General features: G+C 53.0%; 1 protein-coding gene across 3 annotated transcripts in view; it reads left to right on the top strand.

Moving 5' to 3' along the window:
- Positions 1-24076, top strand: part of CARS2 (cysteinyl-tRNA synthetase 2, mitochondrial) — a 45075-nt gene extending 20999 nt beyond the window's left edge. For 2 of the 3 annotated variants that reach the window (XM_019443903.2, XM_019443902.2), the window contains 8 exons: positions 9306-9439; positions 11720-11787; positions 18783-18849; positions 19401-19539; positions 21293-21416; positions 22072-22196; positions 23394-23600; positions 23925-24076. In XM_019443903.2, the coding sequence (XP_019299448.1) occupies positions 9306-9439; positions 11720-11787; positions 18783-18849; positions 19401-19539; positions 21293-21416; positions 22072-22196; positions 23394-23600; positions 23925-24021 (961 nt within the window). In that variant the 3' untranslated portion in view covers positions 24022-24076. The remainder of the gene's footprint in view (positions 1-9305; positions 9440-11719; positions 11788-18782; positions 18850-19400; positions 19540-21292; positions 21417-22071; positions 22197-23393; positions 23601-23924) is intronic. The other variant, XM_019443904.2, reaches the window with a different exon arrangement.
- The last annotated feature ends 112 nt before the right edge of the window (positions 24077-24188 follow it).

The following is a 24188-nucleotide window of genomic DNA, read 5'->3' on the forward strand; positions in this document are numbered from 1 at the left end:
TTTGTGGCCTAATGTGGCCTAATTCTCTTCTGGAGAATGTTCTATGTGCACTTGAAAAGAATGTGTATTCTGTTTTAAGATGGAATGTTGTGAATATATCTGTTAAATCCATCTGGTCCATTGAGATGAGAGGGGTGTTAAAGTCCCCTATTATTGTGTTACTATCAATTAGCTCCTTTATGTTTGTTACTAACTGTTGTATGTATTTGGGTGGTCCCATGTTGGGTTCATAAATATTTACAGTGATTATATCTTCTTGTTGGATCGTCTCCTTCATTATTTTATAGTGTTCTTCTTTGTCTGTTGTTCCAGTCTTTGTTTTAAAGTCTTTTTTGTCTAGCATAAGTATTCCTACCTGGCTGTCTTTTGACGTCTGTTTGTATTATAAATGTTTCTCCATTCTCTCACTTTTGTCTGAAATGAGTCTTGGGGTGCCTGGGTGGTTCACTCGGTTGAGCGTCCAACTTGATTTTGGCTCAGGTTATGACCCCAGGGTCATGGGATTGAGCCTCACATCAGGCTCCATGCTCAACACGGGGATGCTCTCTCTTTCTCTGAAATAAAAAAAATAAATAAAAAATAAAAAAAGATTTGAAATGAGTTTCTTGTAGGCATCATATATAGATGGGTCTTATCTTTTTATCCACTGTCACCTTATGTCTTTTGATCGTAGCATTTAGTTTACATTCAAAGTAATTCTTGATAGATATGTATTTATTGTCGTTTTGTTACTTGTTTTGTGGTTGTTTTCATAGTTTTTCTCTGCTCCTGTCTCCTCTTTCATGGTTTGCTGGCGCTCTTTAGTGATATATTTGAATTTCTTTCTCTTTATTTTTTTGCAATCTATTATTGGTTTTTGATTTGTGGTTACCTCTAGGTTTGTTTATATTGTCTCCTGTATATAGCAGTCTATATTAGGTTGATGATCACTTAAGCTTTAACCAATTTTTTATTCTTAACCATGTTTTAGGTATATGGTGTCATACTTTACATCCTTTTATTTTGTAAGTCCTTTGACTGATTTTTTATAGATATACTTATTTTTACTGCTTTTGTGTTTTTTCATTTTCATAGTCTTAGTTTGGTCTTCCCTTTCTACTCAGAGAGTCCCCTTTAACATTTCTTACAGGTTTGGTTTAGTGGTTATGAATTCCTTTAGTTTTTGTCCAAGAAACTCTTCATCTCTCCTTTTATGAGTGATAGCCTTGCCAGATAGAGTATTCTTGGATGCAGGTTTTTTTCTTTCAGTACTTTGAATATATTATGCCTCTCTGGCCTGCAGAGTTTCTGCTGTTCCGAAAAATTCGCTGATAGCCTTATGGGGTTTCCACTGTATGTAACTGTCTTCTCTTGCTGTTTTAATTTTTTTTTTATCACTATATTTTGCCATTTTGATTATTCTGTATCTTGGTGTGGACCCCCTTGGGTTACTTTCCTTGGGGGATTTCTGTGCCTCCTGAATCCAGATATCTGACTCCTTCCCCAGAGGAGGGAAATTTTCAGCTATTATTTCTTCAGATAAATTTTCTGTCCCCTTTTCTCTTATTCTGGAATCCCTATAACGTGCTTGTTATTACACTTGACAGGGTTGCTGAGTTCCCAAAGTTTATCCTCATTTTGAATTTTTTTTTTTTTCTCTCACCAGCTCAGTTTGATTACTTTCTGTTGCTCTGTCTTCCGGATCATTAATTAGCTCCTCTGCTTCCTGTAGCCTGCTGTTTATTCCACCCAGTGTATTTTTAGTTTCATTTATTGTGTTCTTCATCACTGTTTTTGTTTGGTTGTTTGTTTAATCTTTCTGTTAAGGGCCTCACTGACATCCTCCACTCTTTTCTCAAATCCAGTGAGTATCTTTATGATCACTACTTTAAATTCTCTTTCAGATACAGTACTTACCTCTGTTTCACTTGGGTATCTTGCTGCGGTTTTATCCTGCTCTTTCATTTCGGACATACCCCTCTGTCTCATTATATCTAACTCTCTGTTTCTAGGTGTTGGGAAAGTCAGCTATGTCTCTTGCTCTTGAAAGTAGTGGGCGGTATGCACTTTTAACTTTTAAAAGTCGGTATGCCTGACTTTTAACAAGGGGCACTGGTCCTTTTCCACGGGGGATGCCAAGCTGCTGTGGAAACGGGGTGGCTGGGGCTACTCTGCGAAGTATGCACGGGAAGGGGGGTGCAGTTTTAATAAGGTTTGTGTGTCCTCCCTGGGAGGTGACCCGCCACCCCACCGGGATCGAGGCCCCACAAAATATGTGGGTTGGGACATTCGGTGTTGGTGAGCTTCGGGTCAGTCTTCTGGGGAAGGGGATCGCAGCACTGGGGCTAAGTCAAGCATGGGGTAGGGGGACAGTATAAGCAATTTAGGTCATGTCAGTGCAGTGCTGGTTCCCACAGGTGGCTGTGTGTTTATGCTGAGGGGCAAGGGAGGGAAATGGTGTCTTCCATGGCCTTTGTTTCTGGAGGGATCTCCCTATGATCCCTGCCTCTCCAGATACGTCTGAGATGAGTAAATAGCTGTCCTTCCTGTATGCCCCAGGCTTTTTTCAAACTGCTGCTTTGGAGTTAGGACATGTGCAGGCTGTTTGTTGTGATCCCTCTTTAAGGGCAGACACTCAGCTTCCTAACACCCTCCTGGCTCTCCCAGAGCCTAGCTGCTGATTTTTTTTTAATTCTAGGTTTTTAATTCCTGCTGGTTGTAAGAACTCATGAAATTCGGCCTCTCTCACTTTCAAAGCCAAATGCTGTGGGGATTCATCTCCTCCGTGGGGGCTCCCCGGCATGAGAGTCTGTTTCTTGCCCTCCTGCCTGCTCCTGGCTCCCTCCCGACTGTGGTCAGCCGGGGCCATTTTAGCTCCTGACTGCATCTTTGCCCTGCCCACCCCTCTTTGATGTGGCCTCTCCTCTACCTTTAGCTGTGGAGTTTGTTCTGGGAGTCTTTGGGTCATTTTCTGGGTTATTTCTGCTGATGTGAGTGTTTTCTAGTTGTATCTGTGGGACAACGTGAGCTTAGGATTCTCCTATTTCACCGTCTTCCCAGCCTCTCCCTAGACCACCTTCCTTTTACTTGCTCTTGGTTACCAACCCGCTCCCCAGAGATGGTTCTGGATCGGACCCCTCAGGCACCACCCCAGCTTCCCCTTTCCTGGCTCCTCAGTCTTCAGTCTGCCCACTCTCCCAGCTCTTCCTGGGCAGCACCAAGTACTGGATATTTCTGTCTTGGGGGATCTCCACAAACAGATGCTTTTGTGATCTCAGTTCCAGATTTGCAGGAATCTGCAGAATCTCCAGATTCTGCTGCCTTTTTTTTTTTTTTTTTTTTTTTTTTTTTTAGAGAGAGAGAGAATGAGCAGGAGTGGGGCAGAGAGAGGGAGGGTGAGAATCCCAAATAGGCTCCGACAGCATGGAGCCCAGTGCAGGGCTTGAACTCACAAATCACGAGAGCATAACCTGAGGCAGAGTCAAAAGTCAGGACGCTTAACTGACTGAGCCACTCAGGTGCCCCGTCTGCTTCTCATCTTACCATCTGCATTTGACCTGCTGTTGTCTCCAGGCATCCCCACTGACTCCTGAGGTCTCCTGAGGTCAGCAGTGACCCCCGCCGCCAGCTGGTCAGTGACTGGTGGTCAATACACCTGCCCTTTCCTTGGCTTCTGTGAAACAACTTTCTTCTGGTTTTGCTGGGGCCTCCTCCACCTTAGATCTCTGTAGACGGGTCCTCTGACTTCCCATGGTTCTGTCGGTAGCGAGACGCCCCTTTTCTGTGTGTGTGTGGGGGGGGGGGTCGGTGGGTGGTGGGGCACACGGTAGGCGGCACACCACATGTGCTCTCTTGTACAGGCGTGCCTCATTTTACTGTGCTTTGTAGACGCTGCTGTTTACAGACTGAAGGTCTGTGGCAACCCTGTGTAGAGCAGGTCAGTTGGCACGAGTAGCATTTGCTCACTCTGTCTCTCTGTGTCACATTTTGGTGATTCTTGCCATAGCTCAAGCTTTTTTATTATCGTTATAGTTGGTATAGTGATCTGTGATCAGTGATATTTGGTGCTACTGTTGTGATTGGAGGCACGTGACCCCCGCCAGGTAAGATGGCGAACTTAATTGACACGTGTGTGTTCCGACTGCTCTGCCAACTGGCTGTTGCCCCATCTGTCTCCCTCTTCTCGGGCCTCCCTATTCCCTGAGACACAACAGTGTTGAAATTAGGCCACTGATAAGCCTACAGTAGCCTCTAAGTGTTTAAGTGAAAGGGAGAGTCACACGTTTGCCACTTAAAATTTTTTTTAATGTTTTATCTATGTTCGAGAGACAGAGCATGGGTGGGGGAGGGGGAGAGAGAGAGGGAGACCCAGAATCCAAAGCAGGCTCCAGGCTCTGAGCTGTCAGCACAGAGCCCAATGCGGGGCTCGAACCCACGAACGACGAGATCGTGACCTGAGCTGAAGTCGGACGCTTACCAACTGAGCCACCCAAGCGCCAGATGTCCCTTACTTGAAATCAAAAGCTAGAAATGCTTAAGCGCAGTGAGGAAGGCTTGTGAAGACTCAAGACAGGCCAAAAGCTGGACCTCTCGTGCTGAACAATTAGCTGCCTTGTGAATGTAGAGGAAAAGTTCTTGAAGGAGATGAAAAGTGGTATTGCGGTAACCACATGAATGAGAAGAAAGTGAAACAGCTTTTCTACTGATATGGAGAAAGTTTTAGTCATCTGGATAGAAGATCACACCAGCCACAACATTCCCTTAAACCAAGCCTACTCTGGAGCGAGGCCCTGACTCTCTTTAATTCTGTGAAGGCTGAGGGAGTTGAGGAAGCTGCAGAAGGAAAGTCTGAAGCTGGCAGAGGTTGGTTCCTGAGCTTTAAGAAGCTGTTTCTGTAAAAGCGCAAGGTGGAGAAGCGAGCGCCGACCCAGAAGCTGCAGTGAGCTGTCCAGAAGATCTAGCTAAGACAGTGAATGAAGGAGCTACGTTAAACCACAGATTCTCAGTGTAGACAGAGCACCTCTCTGTCAGAAGAAGATGCCATCTCGGACTTCACAGCTGGAAAGAAGTAGTCAATGCCTTGCTTCAAAGGACAGACTGACGCCCTTTTAGGGGCTAATGCAGGCGGCTGGCGACTTTAAGTTGAAGCCAGTACTCATTTACCATTCCACAAATCCTAGGGCCCTTAAGAATTAACGCTGAATCTATTCTGTGTTCTGCAAGTGAACAACAAAGTCCGGATGACAGCCCATCCGTTTACAACATGGTTTCCTGAATGTTGTGAGCCCACTCTTGAGACCTGCTGATCAGAGAAAAAGATTACTTTTAAATGTTTTTTTTTTTTTTTTTTTAACGTTTATTTTTGACAGAGAGAGAGAGACAGAGCATGAACGGGGGAGGGTCAGAGAGGGAGACACAGAATTTGAAACAAGCTCCAGGCTCTGAGCTGTCGGCACAGAGCCCGACACGGGGCTCGAACTCACGGACCACGAGATCATGACCTGAGCCGAAGTCGGCTGCTCAACCGACTGAGCCACCCAGGCACCCCGAAAAAGGTTACTTTTGAAACTGCTCATTGACAACACACCTGGTCACCCAAGAGCTCTGATGGAGCTGCACAAGTTTAGCGCTGTGTTCCTGCCCGTTAACCCAGCACCCATTCATTCTACAGCCCGTGGATCAAGGAGGAATTTCAACTTTCAAGTCTTAATATTTAAAAAGCACATTTTGTAAGGCTATAGCTGCAGCAGAAAGTGATTCCTCTGGTGGATCTGGGAAAAGTAAACTGAAAACCTTCTGGAAAGAATTCCCCATTCTAGATGCCACCGGGAACATTTGTGATTCATGGAAAGAGGTCACATTTCAACATGAGTAGGAGTTTGGAAGATGCCGATCCAACATCATGGAAGAGCTTGAGGGGCTCGAGACTTCCGGGGAGGCAGTCACTGAGCTGTGGTGGAAACAGCAAGACAACTAGACTCAGAAGTGGGGGCTGAAGACACGACTGAATGGCTGCATCTCAAGGTAAAACTTGAACGGTTGAGGAGTTGCTTCTTAAGGATGAGCAAAGAAAGTGCTTTCTTGAGATTCCTGGTGGAGACGCCATGGAGATTGGTGAAATGACAACAGTCATTTATGAAAGCTACGAGACTGCGTCATAAACTCAGTTGAAAAAGCTGCGGTAGGGTCTGAGAGAATTTTGAAAGAAGTTCTGTGGGTAAAATGCTATCAAATAGCTTTGCCTAAAACAGAAATCATTCATGGATGGGAGAGTCCATCGATGTGGCAAACTTTCGTGTTGTCTTATTTTAAGAAACCACCACGGCCACCCCAGCCTTCATCAGTCACAGCCCTGATGAGTTAGTGGCCACCACCATCAGACAAGACTCTCCACCGGCAAAAAGATTACCAGCCACTGAAAGTTCACGTGGTGGTTTGCATTTTCAAGCAATAAAGTATCTTTTCATTAGGGTGTGTACCGCGTTTTGTAGACAGAATGCTGTTGCACACTTAATAGCCGACAGTGTAGTGTGAACATTTATATACGCTGGGAAACCAAAAAGTTCATCTGATTGACTTGTGATACTTGCGTTACTGCGGTGGTCTGGAACCGAGCCTGCGGGAATCTCCTGGGTTGCCAGCAATATCTTTTTCTCCCTCTGCACTGTGTCCGGGAACCGCCTGCGGTGGTTCTCGAAGCCTGTCATTGTGCCTCAGCTCCATGGCGCTGTGCTGTGTGGGTGCACCATTCAGCTAGCTGGGACCCTATGGATGAGCGTTCAGTTCCCAGTGTTTTGTTCTTATAAATACCTGCAGTGAGTAGCCTGCAGTGAGTAACACTATTTATTTCCTGTTTCTGGAGGTGAGGGGCTTTTTAGTATCGTTAGGAGCCCATGATTTTCAAACATTTGATGTGTTTGCCTTCATCGCAGATGTTTATTATAATAAGCAGTTTTAAAGATTAGAAACATAGGGGCACCTGGGTGGCTCAGTCGGTTAAGTGTCCAACTTAGGCTCAAGTCATGATGTCGCGGTTCATGAGTTCAAGCCCCGCGTTGGGCTCTGTGCTGACAGCTCAGAGCCTGGAGCCTGCTTCAGATTCTGTGTCTCCCTCTCTCTCTGCCCCTCCCCTGCTCACACTCTGTCTCTGTCTCAAAAATAAACATTAAAAAAAAAGAATTTAAAAAAGAATATTAAAGATTAGAAACATAAAATACAATTAAGGTAAACAGGTCAAAGTGCCGGCTACGCCCAAACTTGAAGACCGGCAAACCCAGCCCCCTTGAGTTGGTCACCGTGTGGTGCTGTTTGCTGGCCAAGTCTGAGCGCACGCGTCGGGCGAGTAATGCCCCAAGACAGCACTCTGCCCCAGCCACTGACCCCAGACTGGCTTCCTTGTCCGGGGACGCTCTTTCCGTTCCACCGGGTGGGAGGGCCACGTCCTCCGGGACCCGCCGATCCAAGATGCGTTCATTCCACTGATGGCCTAGAGGGATGCTTTTCCACCGCGCCTCCCCTCCTGTCCTCACCTGTGATGACGTCCAGATGACTCTTCTGGAAACGCATCCGGGAGCTCCAGGCCCAACTTTTCGTTAACAAACTACCGTCCTGTCAGTCCTGCTGTATACACTTAGGTGTATATATAAATGCTTTTGATTTAAGACCAACGTGGGCTGCATATTAGGTTGTAAAAAGATACTTATTTGTAGATTCGAATAATTTCTCTAAAGTAGTAGAAAAAATGAACTAAATTTCAAATTAATGTTCCCATTAAATATTTTTGTTGAAATCTAATGAACTAAGAGAACTCCTCGGGGTTCTCTTATATTGAAACAGGTCTAACATATGGACAAGGATAGAAACTAATGTAAGCAACAGCAAGGATCCACAGTGTAGCTTTTTTTTTTTTTTTAAGTAACCTCCACCCCAACGTGGGGCTTGAACTCACAACCCTGAGACCAAGGGCCGCAGAGCCAGCCCGGCACCCCCTCCCCCATTTAGCTTTGTTAAACCCTCATGCTGTCAGCTTTGTCTCTGATCTTTGTAAAAACGAATCACTCATTATAAATAGAAAGGAGCCTCTGTTGCTCTCCTCCCTAGTCCTGCCCCTCCTGCCTCATGCGCCCTGCGCAGTGTTTGAACCAAGACTCCGAGATTCTCTAAGCCCGTCACCAAGGATGTACAAGAATGGGCTGGCAGGTTTTTGCCATGCCTGGCGTCTCTGTGGCCAGCGTGGACGTGGTCTTTCCAGAGCCGGCCTGGTGGGAGAAGAGTCGGCTTTCAGCAGAGGGAGCTCAGTGAGGCTATGGCCCCTTTGGAAATGTCTTTTTTAACCACAGTGTCTGCACCCGCAGCCCCTCTGAGCTCTGGGACGGGGAGGGGACAGGTGGCTGCATCTGCCCACAGGCCTGCGTTCCCCCCATGCTGACCGCGCGTCTCCGTGTCGTCCGAAGCGTCCTGCTCAGCCTGGCCTGTAGGTGCTGGTGCCTGTTGCTTCGCAGGTGCTCTGGGGACAGAGCCAGCTCCGTGGCCCCCAGCAGCCCTGTAGGTTTTAGGGTGCAGTTTTGTGGGACGTGAGGTTTTCCGGGAACGCCACAGAATCAGACGAAGCAGATGTGCCGGCAGCTGAAATGCATTGCTTTGAATTCAGTTACCTTGTTATTTATAAGTGATCACTAAATAGGTACATTTTCAAGAGCCATGACAAGAATTCTCTTGATTTTATAGTTCTCTTTTGTTAAAGTTGGAAAACCACTCAACTCTACCTGTTGAAGAAGAAAACATAATTTTGTTGTTTTTAAAAACTGTATATTGTAGGTGAATATTGTAGGTATTTTCCATTTGAAAGACATTCTTCTTTGGGGCATCTGGGTGACTCAGTCGGTTGACCATCCAACTTCGGCTCAGGTCATCTCACAGTTAGTGGGTTCGAGCCCCACGTCAGGCTCTGTGCTGACAGCTCGGAGCCTGAAGCCTGTTCGGATTCTGTGTCTCCCTCTCTCTCTGCCCCTCCCCCGCTCGGGCTCTGTGTCTCTGTCTCATAAATAAATAAACATTAAAAAAAATAATAAACAAAAACAGTATATTGTATCCAGAACAAGGAGAATTAAGCCTCTTTACTAGGATGTAAAACTATGAATCAGGGATTTATGAAGTAAAAACAGAATTTCAGTTTCTCCCTTTTGCATCAGCTAAATGATCACACATACTGATTTTAGATTGAGATCCATTTGATCCTTGCACAAAGGACAGGAGGGCTGGCCGCCAGACGGGGTATGGAGACGCGTGCTGTTTGAACTGACCCCCCACTCTGTGCTGTCCTGCAGCTTGGTGTTTGGAAGCCGGCTGGACATCCACTCGGGCGGGATAGACTTAGCTTTCCCGCATCACGAGAACGAAATCGCCCAGTGCGAGGCCTTCCATCAGTGCAGGCAGTGGGGAAATTATTTTCTGCATTCTGGTAAGTCGTGACTTCAGGTTGACTGTGCTCTATTTCGGTGCTGTCGCTTCTGTCACAATTGGAAAGACATAGCTCGGTTCGCAGGGGAAGAACCTGTCCTCTGTCAAGGTGTTGGAGTTTAAGTCCGCCGGATGTGAACTTCCTTGGATGGGACTGGAGTTACGAGGGCGGGAGGGCTGACTAGTGCGTGCAGAATGTTCTCCATCGCTGGGGCAGCGCTGGCAGAGGCACTCTGCTGGCTGGCGCACGAGGCCCGGCCTCACTCATGCAGGCGTCCGTGACTATAAGCCCTGAGGCTGCTTGGCCCAAAGCGTGTCCACTGCCACGTTTTCCAGTGGACAACGACTGCCCCCACAGTCGCCGCCACGTCTGCCGCTGTGCCCTGGAACAGCCGTCGTGGGTCTCTGCCACCCCAAGCCCATTTCTGCACCTCCTTGGAGGAGCGTGTGGAGGAAATGCAGAAGCGGGGCCAGTGAGTTGTCTGGTACCCGCTCCGGGACAGAACCCGGCAGGGGCCAAACTGCATTTCTGCCGGTGGTGTGCACGCTGGCGACTCCCTGGAGGGGACAGGAGCCCCGTGATGCTGCAGGGCCAGCCCGGTGGGCGCCTCAGAAGTGACCCCCGGAGCCCAGTGTAGCCCACAGTCAGGGGCCCACCCTTGGCTTCAGGAACCTCGGGAAATAGAGCCTCCCTTTGGCCTGGGGACTGGAGAGGAAGGCCCACGTCGAGTAAATGTGTGCAGAGCCTGTCGGGCAGGGAGCCTCCGCGGAATGAAGGGCTGTGTCCCACCCCGGGTCAGCTGTGTGGGGGCCTGTACCACACGTCATGGTCGTGCTCCTGGTCACTTAGTTTTCTCCTGCGCCTGTCAGCGAATGTGGGCCCAGGGACCAGAGGGGACAGCGGGCCAGCGCCCCTCCTGCTTCCCTCCAGGAGTCACTAACGAGGTGTTTGGGGGCCACAGAAAAGCAGGTCCTGTTCACCCCCGGTTTGGGAACAGAAAAGGGTTTTCGTTGCTGCATTGTGACGACTGTGACAAACTATTAAGACAGCGGGCTCTCTGCCACTCTGCTGTCACCCTGTCCTGGAGAGACACTGGTGTCTCCTGATGCACAGGAGGGTTAACACCCCTCTTCTGAAGTAAGTGAACGGAAGATGAGTAGTCGGATGTATTTCATTTTCTAAATATTGTCAATTAAAAAAAATGGGGGGGGCCTGGGTGGCCCCGTCGGTTGAACGCCCCGACTCTTGATTTTGGCTCAGCTCATGATCCCATGCTTCGTGGGATCGAGCCCCGAGTCAGGCTCTGCACTGAGTGCGGATCCTGTTTGGGATTCTCTCCTTCTCTGCCCCCCTCCCCCGCCACGCATTCTCCCTCTCTCTCAAAATAAATAAACTTGAAAAGAAAAAAAAATTTAGTTAAAAAAACTAATAAAAAAGCGTTTAAGTTTAGTTATAATCTCTACATCTGACAAGGGGCCCGAATTTGCCACTCTGAGAGCAAGTCACATGCCCTTCCAGCTGAGTCAGCCAGGTGCCCCTAAGAGAGTTTTAATTGTGTTTGGTATATATGTGTTCTATGACGTTATGTGTTTGAGGTCATAGTTGTTTGGAAGCTACACTTTTTAACCAGTTCTCAGAAAAACTGGCCTTGGGGCTCCCTTGTGCTCGGGCTCCTGTCAGAGAAGGCAGAAGCATCTTCTGCGGGAGAGGTGAGGCCCCCCATCTCCCGCGCCCCACTCCCCCCCGCCCCGGAAGGAAACCGTGTGAAAGCAGGGACTGAGAAGCTCCTGACGTGGGCTCTTGTCTCCCATCACACACACACACACTCACACACTCACACTCACACACTCTCCCAGGCCCTTGAGAGGCCCGTGCCAGCAGACTGCAGCACACAATCGGATCATTCGCAGAGACCCGCGCTTTGGAACCTCCGAAAACCGGCACGTATTGCCAGGTGCGGGGTCTGCAGAGCCCCGGGCTCTGTCCTTTCCTGGGGTGAGGGGTCTGCGGGACAGGGCGGGGCAGACCTGCCGACCTCGAGCAGGCGTGGCTGTGGGTTACCTTTTCCTGGGGGGCCGAGCGTGGGCGAGGGTCTGGGGAGGGGGGGTGGGGCACGGGTGAGGGTCTGGGGGGGCACACTATCCACACAGATGCGGGCGTGTGCCTGCTGGGGATGCAGCGCAGCATTGCGGGAAGTGGTGCCTGGCGCTCCGACAGAACCAGCCCTCTCCTCCTCCTCCTCCCACCAGACTTGGCACAAATCACCGTTTTTTGTTTCAGGGCATTTGCACGTGAAAGGCAAAGAAGAAAAAATGTCCAAATCGCTGAAAAACTACATCACTGTTAAGGTAACCCTGCACCGCTGGCCTGTCTGGAAGGGCGACCCCAGGTCTTTGACCCCCGTGCTCCAGGTCCTTGTCCCGTGGCCCCGACAGGCTTCTCCTACCTCCCAGCTTAACGTGCGGTCTGGGGGTAGAGGCAGCCCTACTCTGCCACCCGGTGCCCTCTCGGGGCGGTGCCCTCCGCGTCCCCCTGCCCTTTCCGGGCGGCCTCCCCATGGATGCTGCCTAGCTCCTCCTGCGTGCTGGGACTCACGCCACCTTCTTGCCTGAGCCCCTTCCCGCACTCAACCCCGAGTCACACCTACCCTTTCCTGTCCCACCACCAGCCTGCTGGCCTGTGGCTTTGGGGCTTCACTGCCTGTGGTTTTGTTTTTTTTTTTAAACTATTTTATTTATTTATTTATTTATTTATTTATTTATTTTTTGGGACAGAGAGAGACAGAGCATGAACGGGGGAGGGGCAGAGAGAGAGGGAGACACAGAATCAGAAACAGGCTCCAGGCTCCGAGCCATCAGCCCAGAGCCTGACGCGGGGCTCGAACTCACAGACCGCGAGATCGTGACCTGGCTGAAGTCGGACGCTTAACTGACTGCGCCACCCAGGCGCCCCTACTGCCTGTGGTTTTGAAAGCCACCTGTTGAGAAAAGCATCACTGCGCCGTGGGGATGAGGGGTGGGAGGGGGCGTCCACACGAGTGGAAAGCACATGAGCCAATGGGAGCGCTCCAAACACTTCGGTCTTCGTGTTTGGGGCCGTGAAGCCAAACACGGTTGTAATGGCAAATACTGAAGTGACAAGGACAGTTACCAGACCTTTGTCCCCTGAGTACCCGGCCCGGAGAGCTGTCCCCACCAGAGTTACGTTACATACAGCCGGCCCCGTATCTGCGGTCTCACTCACCGGTGTCCAGAGGCAGTGACAGCCTCACGCTGCGCCACTGCCCTCCTGTCATCCCAGGGGACGCTTATTTTCTCACAAGAGGGGCGAGAACAGGACCAGAAGGTATGTCGACAGAGACAGAGGCCACGGGCACTTACATCACAGTATGTTGCCACAGCCGTCCTGTAGTTGATCTCGTGCTGTGCCTCAATTACAATGAAACGTCGTCACAGGCATGTTTCTTTAGGGAAGACCAGTAAACACGGGGCTCGGTGCTATCACGTGTCCAGGCGTACACAGGGCCTCAGAACGCACCCCCTCCGTGGACGGGGCGGGCTGGAAGCCAGAGCGGGGGTCCTTCTCATAAAAGCGTCTTTATCGACTCCTCTTTAGCAGAAGTGTTCATTCTTAGACACGTTTTCCTGCAGAAAAGTTACTTACACGCTCACCACACAGGTTCAAGAGTTATCACTTTTCCTGCACCTAAGGGAGTGGTGGGCGTGTGTGCACGTGTGTGCACGTATGCATGGTGTATGTGTGTCTCATCACCACTGTCGTTGAACCGTTCAACACCGCAGGCGTCACGACCCTTCCCCATCCCGCCCGCACTCCTGAGGACAAGAGTGACACGTCAGCAGTGGCTTCTCAATACCAGTTCCCCAGTCTGCGTTCTGACTTTTCCACGTGTCCAGTGTCCCTCAGAGCCTGGTGTTTTTAAAACCAAGACCCGGTGAAGCTTCGCGTGCTGCGTTTGCGGGTCGTGTCTTTCCAGGCTTCTCAGGGGAAATGCTCCGTGGTGGGAAGGCACGGAACCGAGTTCCCGTCGTAACCGTTCTGCGGGTACAGCGCGGTCGTGCTGACTGCCCTTGCTGTCGGGCTGGACGGCTCTGCCGCTTCCTCCTCGTGCACAACCGACACTCTCCCCATTGAGCATCTCCCCGCCCGGCCCGGCCCCGGCATTCCTCATCCGCTTTCTGTTCCCACGTTGGGGGTGTTCCGTGGACCTCGCGCCAGCACAGACAGCGTTCATCCCGTTGTGGCTGTTTCACTGGGCACCGCGTTCACACATCACCATAGCGGGTGACCGGGGCTCCTCCCTCCTCACACGCAATTATATCCTCCTGTTGTTTGGTTGGGTGGGTTGTTTTGGCTTCTGATCGACAACAGCCTCTCCCTGTGGTGTTAACCTTTTTGAAGGGATGAGGCCAGTTTTGGTGAATGGCCCACGTTTTGCATGTCTGTGGTGTCCTGTATCATATGTCCTTTGCATATCTGTGGTTTCCTGTCTTTCCTCATAACTGGAAGCGAGGCCTCAGGCCTGATTCGGTTCAGGTTCAATCTTTCTGGTGGGAAACTTCCTCCGTGGTGCTGTGGGCTTCACGCAGCATCCCTCTGGGGCCACAGCGTCAGGCTGTCCTGCTGGTGACGCTGGGCTTGACTGCTCGGGTAAGGGATGGCCACCAGTGGAGATTCTTTTTTCTGTATTTTTTTAGTATTTTTAAAATTTTTAAAAAAATGTTTTTGTTTATTTTTGAGACCGAGAGAGACAGAGCATGAGCAGGGGAGGGCCAGAGAGAGAGGGAGACACAGAATCTGAAGCAGGCTCCGGGCTCCGAGCTGTCAGCACAGAGCCTAATGCGGGGCTCAAACTCACAGACTGTGAGATCATGACCTGAGCTGAAGTTGGACGCTTAACCGACTGAGCCACCCAGGTGCCCTTTTTCTTTCTTTTTTAAAGTTTATTTATTTATTTTATTTATTTATTTTTTTAATTTTTTTTTTTTAACCTTTATTTATTTTTGAGACAGAGACAGACAGAGCATGAATGGGGGAGGGGCAGAGAGAGAGGGAGACACAGAATCGGAAGCAGGCTCCAGGCTCTGAGCCATCAGCCCAGAGCCCAACGCGGGGCTCAAACTCACGGACCGCGAGATCGTGACCTGAGCTGAAGTCGGACGCTTAACCGACTGAGCCACCCAGGCGCCCCTAAAGTTTATTTATTTTGAGAGAAGGAGAACAGGGGAGGGGCAGAGAGAGAGGGCAACACAGAATCAGAAGCAGGCTCCAGGCTCTGAGCTGTCAGCACAGAGCCTGACACGGGGCTCAAACTCACAGACCGTGAGATCATGACCTGAGCTGAAGTCGGATGCTTCACTGACTGAGCCCCCCCAGGCGCCCCGCTGACAGAGAGGTTCTTATTTGTCTTTCGTGAACATGGAGAACCGGCGAGGTGATCTGCATGGGGCGTCCTCTTCCCAGACCACCTCCAGTCTGTGGTTTTCTCATGCTCTGGTGGCTTCACCCCATCGTGCGTGTCTCTGGTCCCTGCAAAGCACGCTATCTTGTGCTGTTGCCCCCGTCACACTCCCTGGCTGGCAGTCCTTTTCAGAGACGGGGGCTTGTCTGTTCTTTTTTTGGTACCACTAGGAGTTAAGCTTTTATTTTCACTCTGTGTATTATCAGTTCAGCTTTCATTCTTTTTGTGCTGAAATTATTCCAGCTCTGGCCTGGGCAGGGGGGAGGGACGGGGAAGAGGCTCCTTCTTCTGGGGGAAATGCCCCGCGCATCCTGGCTTTTGGCCCCGTTTCCCGTTGCATCCTGCCCCAGTGCTGCCACTCCCCCCAAGGAGCTCGCTGCCTTTGCGGGAAGATGGAATCTCGAACCAAGATCTGGATGCTCGGTGTGTCTACCGCAAGAGTGACATTGTTTCCAGGCCTCTTCAGGGGACAGAGCTGGTGGAGATGAACCCATGTGCGTGTAGTTGGTCCCTGGAGTTCATTGTGAACTATCCAGTCCCATACTATAGGACTTTCTGGTTTTAGCTCTTTTCCCTCTTTATGAAAAATCTTGTTTCCTTCCTTACAACAGCACATCAACTTCATGCTTTCTCTTAAAATTGACATATTTAAAATGTTAATACCAATAGTCTTATTAATGGTAAAACTACTGAGTGAAGTTAAAGTTTCCTTGCAATTCTTGTTTTTAAGAACACCTTTATTGAGATATAATTCACAGAGGATTCACATTTTTTTTCATTTTATTTATTTTAGAGAAAGCACACACGGGGGAAGAAGGACAGAGAGGTAGAGAGAACATCCCAAGCAGACTCTGCACTGTCAGCATGGAGCACAACATGGGGCTTGAACTCACAAACCATGAGATCATGCCCTGAGCTGAAACCAAAAATCAGACACTCAACTGACTGAGCCACCCCAGGATTCACCCTTTAAATTGTATTATTTGGTGGTTCTCAGTGTCTTCAGTGGCTGCACAAGTCTGTGTTCCCACCAACGGTGCACGAGGGTTCCTATTTCTTCTCCACATCCTCACCAACACCTATCGTTTCTTGTGTTGTTGATTTTAGCCACTCTGACAGGTGTGAGGTGGTGTCTCATAGTGGTTTTGATTTGCATTTCCCCGATGATGAGTGATGAGCATCTTTTCAGGTGTCGGCCATCTGGATGTCTTCTCTGGAGAAGTGTCTGTTCATGTCTTTTGCCCATTTTTGAATCAGGTTGTCTTTTGCTCTTCATAGATTTTGGATACTCACCTCTTTATCAGATACACAGTTTGCAAATGTTTTCTCCCATTCCGTGGGCTGCCTTTCCGTTTTGTTGATGGTTTCTCTTGCTTGGTGGTTGGATGCGGTTGCCTTTTCCTTCTGTTATTACCAGGAATTAGTCCCCAGAGACTGATTGCTGTAGAAAGACTACAGATTTCTACTCAAAGTACTATACTCTACAGGCGCCACCCCCCTAAGGGGGTAAAAATTCTGAATGGGAGGAAAACCCCTTTAAAATAAAATCGTAGGGGCACCTGGGTGGCTCAGTTGGTGGAGTGTCTGATTTTGGCTCAGGTCATGATCCCAGGGCTGGAGGATTGAGCCCCGCTCAGCGTGGAGCCCGCTTAAGACTCTTCCTCTGCTCCCTCCCCTGCTCATGTTCTCTCTCTCTCTCTAATACTAAATAAATAGTAAAGTAAAATAAAAATAAAATCCTACCATCCTAACATCTTAAAACCCTTTTTGGAGTGAAATAGAGAACACAGCTACCCAGAAATATACGAAAATGGAAGGGAGGCTGTCTTTGTTTAGAGACGTCAGAGAGCTTCATCAGACATAAAATGGCTGTATTACCACAGAGTCTTTAAATGTTTTTACTAAATGCACAAATACAAGCATAAAGTCAGCAGGGAAGGAAAGGTACCCAGTTCACAGAAAACACAGACGTGTGCAGAACAGGTGCATTCTGGGTGTGGCCGTATTGGGACCCAGGAGATGCACCGCTTTGCTCTGCTGCAGACCACTCCCCACGACTCCCACTGCACACACCCGACATCTGGCAACATCTTGGGAGGAGAACACAAGCAGCAGTAGCAACAACAAGGAACTGAAGTGAAGGGGGGCGGGGCGGCACGGGTCCCCTGATGCCAGCTCGCAAGGAAGCAGCTCACACCCGGCTGTAGAGCCGTGGAGCCTGTGCTTTTGGGAAGGAATTCTCAAGAAATGGCCCCAAGCTGAGGGGACCCCGCGCGGGAAGCCTGCCCCCCCGGCCCCCGCTCTGCAGGTGCAGACCCAGATGGGCACTTGGGTCCACCGGGGCCGCACACGGGAGCTGTGACACCAGGGGCCTGTGCCTCAGCTGCCCTGCTCACACAGCCTCACAGACCGCAGTGGGGAAGGGACCCAGAAGTAAGACCTAAGTGGGGTGCAGCTTGGAGCCCGCAGCAGAGCAGGGATCTGGTGCCGTGTGGGCCGCTTGTCAGCTCTCCGCGCCTCGTGTCTTTGTCACCGTGGTGGGGCAGACGCTGTTGTGACGCAGTGCAGCTTAGCAGTTTGTGACGAAGTCGTGGGAGCCTTCCAGTAGGTTCTGCCATTGGCAGTGTAGCAAGTACTCAGCATGTAAGGGGCTACATCCACCCCCCACCCCCCCACCACCACAAGGCCACGTCAGCCCCGGGCGTCCTGTTATTGCTATGCGGGCCCCAGGAGGCCAGCGGTCATGTTAACCCAGGGGACAGGCTCTGCCACTGCCTCCAGGGAGCTGCCCACCGGTCCTCATGCAGGGTCCCGGCCACCGCGTCCCCCCCAGCTGTGACATGTGGGTCCCTATGGCCAAGGGGAGGCTGGAAGCCACCACTAGACGTGGAGCGGGAGAAGGGCTGAGAGAGTCTCCTTTTGCTTACACAGAGTCCACGACGCAGGGACATTTGACTCAAACCCCACGTTGTCAGAGGGTCCCGTTGGAGCCGGCCTGTCCTCGGGGCCACTGCTGGTCATCGGTGTGGGCCCCCGTGGGCTGGGTCTGAGTGTCCCAGGCAGGCCAAGCGGTGCCCAGTGGCCTGTCTTTGCATCCCTGCCCTGTGAGGTCGCCGAGTGCCTCTCACCAGCCACCACAGACAGGGTTTGGGGTTGTTTTAACAACTTCTACAACAGGTTCTTGGGGCATCTGGGTGGTTCGGTGAGTTAAGCATCTGACTTTGGCTCAGGTCATGATCTCACGGTTCATGAGTTCGAGCCTCGCGTTGGGTTCTGTGCTGACAGCTGGGAGCCTGGAACCTGCTTCGGATTCTGTGTCTCCCTCTCTCTCTGCCCCTCCCCTGCTCCTGCGCTCTCTCAAAAGTAAATGAACATTAAAAAAAAATTAAAAAGAATTTAAATGACAGGTTGTTAGTTTTCCTCAGTTTAACCAGGGGCAGGGTATCCTCTGAGAACACGAGCTGGGTGCCCGCCTCACTGCAGTGCGTCAGGGAACAGCCTGTGGGAGGGTGAGTTGGTCTCTGCCCTCAGTCTGACCCTGGTCCTGGCCTGTTTTGATGTCCCAGGCGGCTTCCGCTCCTGGGACCCCTGCCATCATGGGGCCTGGAGCTGTGCCCATCCTCTTGGGACCATGTCATGGCAAGGGGCTCCCAAGGTCAACATCGGTGTGGACCCCCTGCGTCAGCGCAGAGCAGGGGGCCTTCCCCGCAGACGCAGTCTGAAGGGAAACGTGGGGAACGTGCAAATAGGGTGGAAACAAAACCAAGCTGTCCATAAAAACTCCGACGTCTTGGTAAGTGGGGTTGGCTCACACGGTCATAGCGCACGTTATAATTTCTGGGTTCTCCCTGATTTCTCTGCCAGGACTTCCTGAAGACGTTCTCCCCCGACGTCTTCCGGCTCTTCTGCATGCGAAGCAGCTACAGGTCAGGTGAGGCCGCGGCTAGGGGCCGAACCCAGTGGTTCGAAGGACCCACACTCAGGCTGGGGAGGAAGCACAGCCTTGTAAGTGTGGCTGCCCTCGTGCCTGTGGGTTTGGGTTCTGAGTGCAAGCCCAGCGCTCGGCCAGAAGATTCTAGAAGCTTGTGTCTTGGAGGCCGTGGGTTCTCCAGTCAGCCCCTGCCCTGCTCTGTGTGGGTCTGGATGGGGTCCCCCGGTGACCCCCTCCCAGGTGGAGAGTGCGTTCTCACTGTAAACGCTGAGTTTGAGGGCCTGTCCTGAAATACAAGCCCCGTGTCCCCACCACCGACTGATCCCCCAAGCAGTGGTTCCGGGCCCAGGATCTCCTGTCCGCAGGAATGAACCCCTTGGCCAGGCGTACTGGGGGTGGTTCTCCGTGTCTTCCAAGGAGGGGAGGCCTGGGGCGGGGCGGACCCTCGCGGTCCCAGGGGGCAGGGGGGCGGTGGTATCTGTGTCTGCTGCTTCACTTGTGGCTGCGAAGTGCAGTAGCTCCCCAGGTGACCACACGTGTCCCCTCCGCAGCCGTGGACTACAGTGATGGCACCATGCTGGAGGCCAAGCACCTCCTCCTGGCGGCAGCCGCATTCATCGAGGACGCCCGGGCCTACATGAAGGGGCAGCTGGTGTGCGGCCCCGTCGGGGAAGGCCTGCTGTGGGAGAGGTGGGTGCCCCCCATCCGCCCCAGGGTCCTGGGTGCTCGATGTGGGGCTGCTGAGAGGGCAGAGGCTTCTGGGGGCTGATGCGGCACCTCAGGCGAGTGGTGGTCCTGCTGGGGAGGGACGAGGACGCCCTCAGAGGGCAGCTGTGCAGGGGTGGGTGACACCCGTGCCCGGACAGGGCACTCACTGGTGTGCTGGTGAGTGACGCACAGAGGTTCCAGGTGCCTCGCTCCATGGTTCGGTAGGGCTGGTGGGTGCGAGGCTGAGTGGAGGGGGGTGGCCTTGGTGGCTGAGCTCAGACCTGATCGGGGGTCGACCTGAGGGTCTGCATGAGTGTGTGTCCCCCTGCCCTCTGCTGTTGCACGCGGGTGTCTGTGGTCACAAGGCAGCCGAGGTAAGTATTAAGCGGGGGACATGGGGGGACCCCCGACCCTCCACGTGGAAATCGCCTGGTTCTGCTGCTTTGTTAAGTGGTTAGATGTGTTCACAAGACCAGGGATTGACATCAGAGATGGAAAGGAGCTGGAAAGACCCAGGAAACTGGGGAAATGCTTGTCTGGTTAGGAGGAAAAGCAGCAAAGCCTGGAGCACTGGGACAGGTGGGGGGGGGGGGGGGTGGCACCATCAGCAAGACTCGGCAGCCATCTAGATGGCGGATACAAGGGACAGGTGGACACCCTCTTTGCCTTAGGCGCTCCTCACTACTGGGCCTGGTGGAGGGAGGGGGTAGAGGCCATTCGGCACTCTGGAGGCCAGGTTCTGCTTTGTGACAGAGAGCCCTAATTGTGGCCTGTTCCTCGTTGCCTGGTCACTCAGGCCAGGCTGGAGAGCAGCCACTGCCCCACCATCCAGGGACGCAGGCCCACCAGAGGGGCGAGTGTCCAGGGGCTTTGCCGCCCCAGTTCAGGGCTGCTTATGATGCCGGAAAGGGTCCCGGGGCTCCACCTGCTTGGAAATCGGGGAGTTCGCAGGAAGTGGGGGGATGTCCAGTAATGGTGGACAATAGGGAGCTCATGTTGCAGACGAAGCTTCAGAGTATGAGGCAGCAGGCGTGCAGGAGAGGGGAGGGCCAAGGGACACTTGCACGTCCTTGCCATGGCTGCGGGGGGGGGGGGGGGGGCGGGGGGAGGTGGACTATCACGGAGACTGCACTGGCTGGCAGGGCTGTCACAGCAGAGGGACAGAGGTGGAGAGGCTGCAGCCAGGTGTGGGGAGCAGGACGCACTCAGAACCTGGGGGAGGTGGGGGCAGGCCCTAGGGGCCATTGGATCCCAGACGCTCTGACTAGCTGCCCACAGACAGGTGTGGTTCATGGGGTGGGGGCAGGGCACAAGCTGCTGTGGCCTGCTGGGACTGCGTGACCCTGAGGTGGCCCGTCGGGACCTGAGGCTGCCCTCCGAGGGAGGCCGGGCTCTCACCATGCAACCAGGTGCCCTGCCTGCAGGCTCCTGGGCAGGGGGGTTGACCTCGTGCCGTCCTTCCCTCCAAGCCTGCCCAGGCCACTTCTGTGTAATGCGGGCCGAATGCGGCCTGGCCTCGCAGGAATGCTGCCTTTCCCACCACCGCATTCTTAAACCCTTACAAGCTGCCCACACGCATAGCAGGGGTTCAAACCTGGGTTTTAGGGGCTTTCTCCCTCTGAATTCTGGGGTAACGTGACGATTCTGGGCTAGTTCTCAGTAGGGGCGTCTGCAGTGGGGAGGGCCCTGTGCTGGGCAGGGCGGGGGCGCTGAGGAACACCCGTGTCTCTCCAAGGCTCCGCCACACCAGGGAGGCTGTGAAGGCTGCGCTGGCAGACGACTTTGACACGCCTGCAGCGGTGGACGCGGTCATGGACCTCATCCACCGCGGGAACGGACAGCTGCAGGCACGCACTAAGGTAGCCCCAGCACGCGGCCGTAGCATTTTCCATCGGCGGGAAGGCAGGGATGCCACCCTGCCACCTCCTGGGGTGGCCCCCAAGGCCTCCCCTGACTTCTGGGAGCTGCCCTGTCCTGCACGGGACCCGCCCTCCCAGAGCAGGGAGGTTGCACACACGGACAGGCAGCATCACGTGTTTGCTGATACAGGAAGTACCTCCTGATGCCCCCGTTTGCTCAGGGGAACTCGGGAGAACCCGAGTTTGATGGGATGTGAACTAGGACGTTGGGGGAAGCTGTGTGTTGGGACCCCAACTGTGCCCACCCCACCAGGCCCATCTTTGGGCCTTGGCAATAATCCCCTTGGTGAGGCTCTGTCCCCGTGAGCCAGTGACCCCCCCCCCCCAAGGACCCACCTGCTGAGAGCATCACACCGGGGGTTAGGTTTCAATATCCAACTTTGGGGGACACAAGCATTCAGACCTACCAGATCCCCGTGTTACAGATGGGTAGACTGAGGTGCAGGGGTGATGTGGCTTCCCTGTCGTGCGGCGGGCTGGTGAGGGGCAGCTCTAGGACTGAGTCTAGAATGTCCTCCCGGCACGAGGACCTGAAGCCGGGACCGGCGGGCACCTGCCAGGTCTCTGTTCCACGTCACTTCCTGTGCTTTGAAAGCGCCCCTTTTGGGTGATCTGCCCCAGGAGCCCAGTGGTCCCAGGAGTCCTGCCGTGTTCGGCTCCATCGTGTCCTACATTGAACACTTCTTCGAGACCGTCGGGATCTCTCTGGCAGACAGACAGGTACACCTTTCTCTTTTCAGGCCTCACTTGTAGGATTAGGACTATGTGCAGGAACCACTGACTTTTCCCCTTTTAAAACATTCATTTCAGTGGATAATTGTGTTGAATTTACTTACGTGCTTAAAACACATTCTTTAAAAAGGAAAGAGGCTTAGAGCTAGTATCTTCCTTCCGGAAGCTGCAGGGAGCCCATGCGGACTGCCTGCTGTCACTTCTGCACGTGTACTCCTGTGTGGTGTTGACTTTGTAAGACTCAAAACGCAGGTAGCTGCACAGAGGACGTTTTTCCTGAGCCTCTTGAGAGTAAGCTGCCGGCCGAGCCCCTCGGTGTCTCCTGCCCCCCCCCCCCCCCGCCTCCTCCTCAGGCAGCCTTCCACACACACCCCCTCCAGGGCCCCACCTCCATGGCACCCTCCCCACGCTGTCCTGCCTGATGGCTTCAGGACTGCGAGACCAGGGAAGGAGGGGAAAGGTCAGGGCTTCAGACAGGTGTGACCGTCACACGCGTGCTGGGATCTCTCTTCCCAGATTGTGCTGTTGAGTAAGAAGAGGCCTGCCTGGCCCGGCCCTCATCAGAAAGTGCTCCCTCACCTTCCCCGCCTCGGCAGCTGATACCGGCTCCCACTTGGGGCTCACGTTTTTGTAGTTGGAAAATCGTCTTTTACTGCAGAAGCAGTAACTGAAGATAGTATAGGTTCCAGAAGCTTGACCCCACAGTTGTGAAATGTGTAATTCACACATGTGAACAGCTGCTAGGATCCCCTCCCGTAAGGAAGAAGCTGTGTCGGGGAGAGACAACTTCTGGCAGCTTCAGATGCATGCGACCCACTGAAATTTCTCCCCTGGGCACGGGGAGTGTTGGCCAGTGTGCGAACCACGTGCGAGGTCTATGCAGTTTTGAGTATCTGGTTAGAGGGAACAGATTCGGTTCCATTAGTCGGTATGGCGTGGACTTTCCGACTCTTGGTAATCACATCTGTGCACTCGCAGCTCCTGGCACGGCCGCCTGGCCTCCCGGGGACCCCTCCCTCCTAAGGACGTGGGTGGCAATGGGGAGCTCTGCCTGGTGACCCAGGTGTGCAGGCCAGGAGTGTGGAGAGGGGCCAAGGGCCCAGCCCAGGGAGGATGTGCTGCACCCCCCACCCCGGACACGGCCGCTTCCCGGCCTCACTAACCACGCTGCTCCCCTGGGTATAGTTCGTTCCAGGCGACGGCAGCCAGGCCGCTCTCCACAGCGTGGTGGAGGAACTGGTACGGTTCCGGCTCAAGGTCCGGCAGTTCGCGCTGGCCAGCGGAAAGGCCACCGGGGAGGCCCAGCGGCAGCAGCGGCTGGACAGGCAGCCCCTGCTGGAGGCGTGTGACGCTCTGCGCCAGGACCTCACCGCCCACGGCATCAGCATTAAGGTGAGCCACCACGGCCGGGGGCACCGTCACCCCGAGGGCCTGTGTAAACCAGGTGGGGGCACGCAGACACGGGATGGTCCGAGCCAGACCCGCTGGGCTGATGGCGCTCGTGAGCAGAGGACCACCCCTCCCCCTGCCCCATTGACACGAGGGACCCATGGGAATATGTACTGGGGAGGAGACGCTGCGGCTGGGGACGGATGCAGGAGCAGGCCCAGGTGGCCCAGGCCCGTGGAAGCATTGGTGGTGGCAGTGAGCCCTGCGTCGCCCCCTCACGCCGTGAGCTGAGGGAGTCCACTCAGCCAGAACCTTCTTCCTCTGCAGGACAGGAGCAGCACGTCCACGTGGGAGCTGCTGGGTCAGGACCGCAGACCAGGGAGCTGAGGGCTCCCGACACAGTTCTGTAAAAGCTTTACATTAAAGTTTCCTATTGTAGCTGTTCAGTGAACATGGAAGTAAATCACAGTGACGCTGTATGCCCGAAATGTGCATTCTTCATGGTGCCGATGGACAGGGGCGGTTCTCAAACCTCCTCGACAACATTGGTCCTTGACACTGGCCCTGTGTCCCCGGGTGACACCATGGCAG

This window comes from Panthera pardus, unplaced genomic scaffold (assembly GCF_024362965.1).
Source record: "Panthera pardus isolate Hobbes unplaced genomic scaffold, ASM2436296v1 HiC_scaffold_1, whole genome shotgun sequence".
Classification (NCBI taxonomy): domain Eukaryota; kingdom Metazoa; phylum Chordata; class Mammalia; order Carnivora; family Felidae; genus Panthera; species Panthera pardus.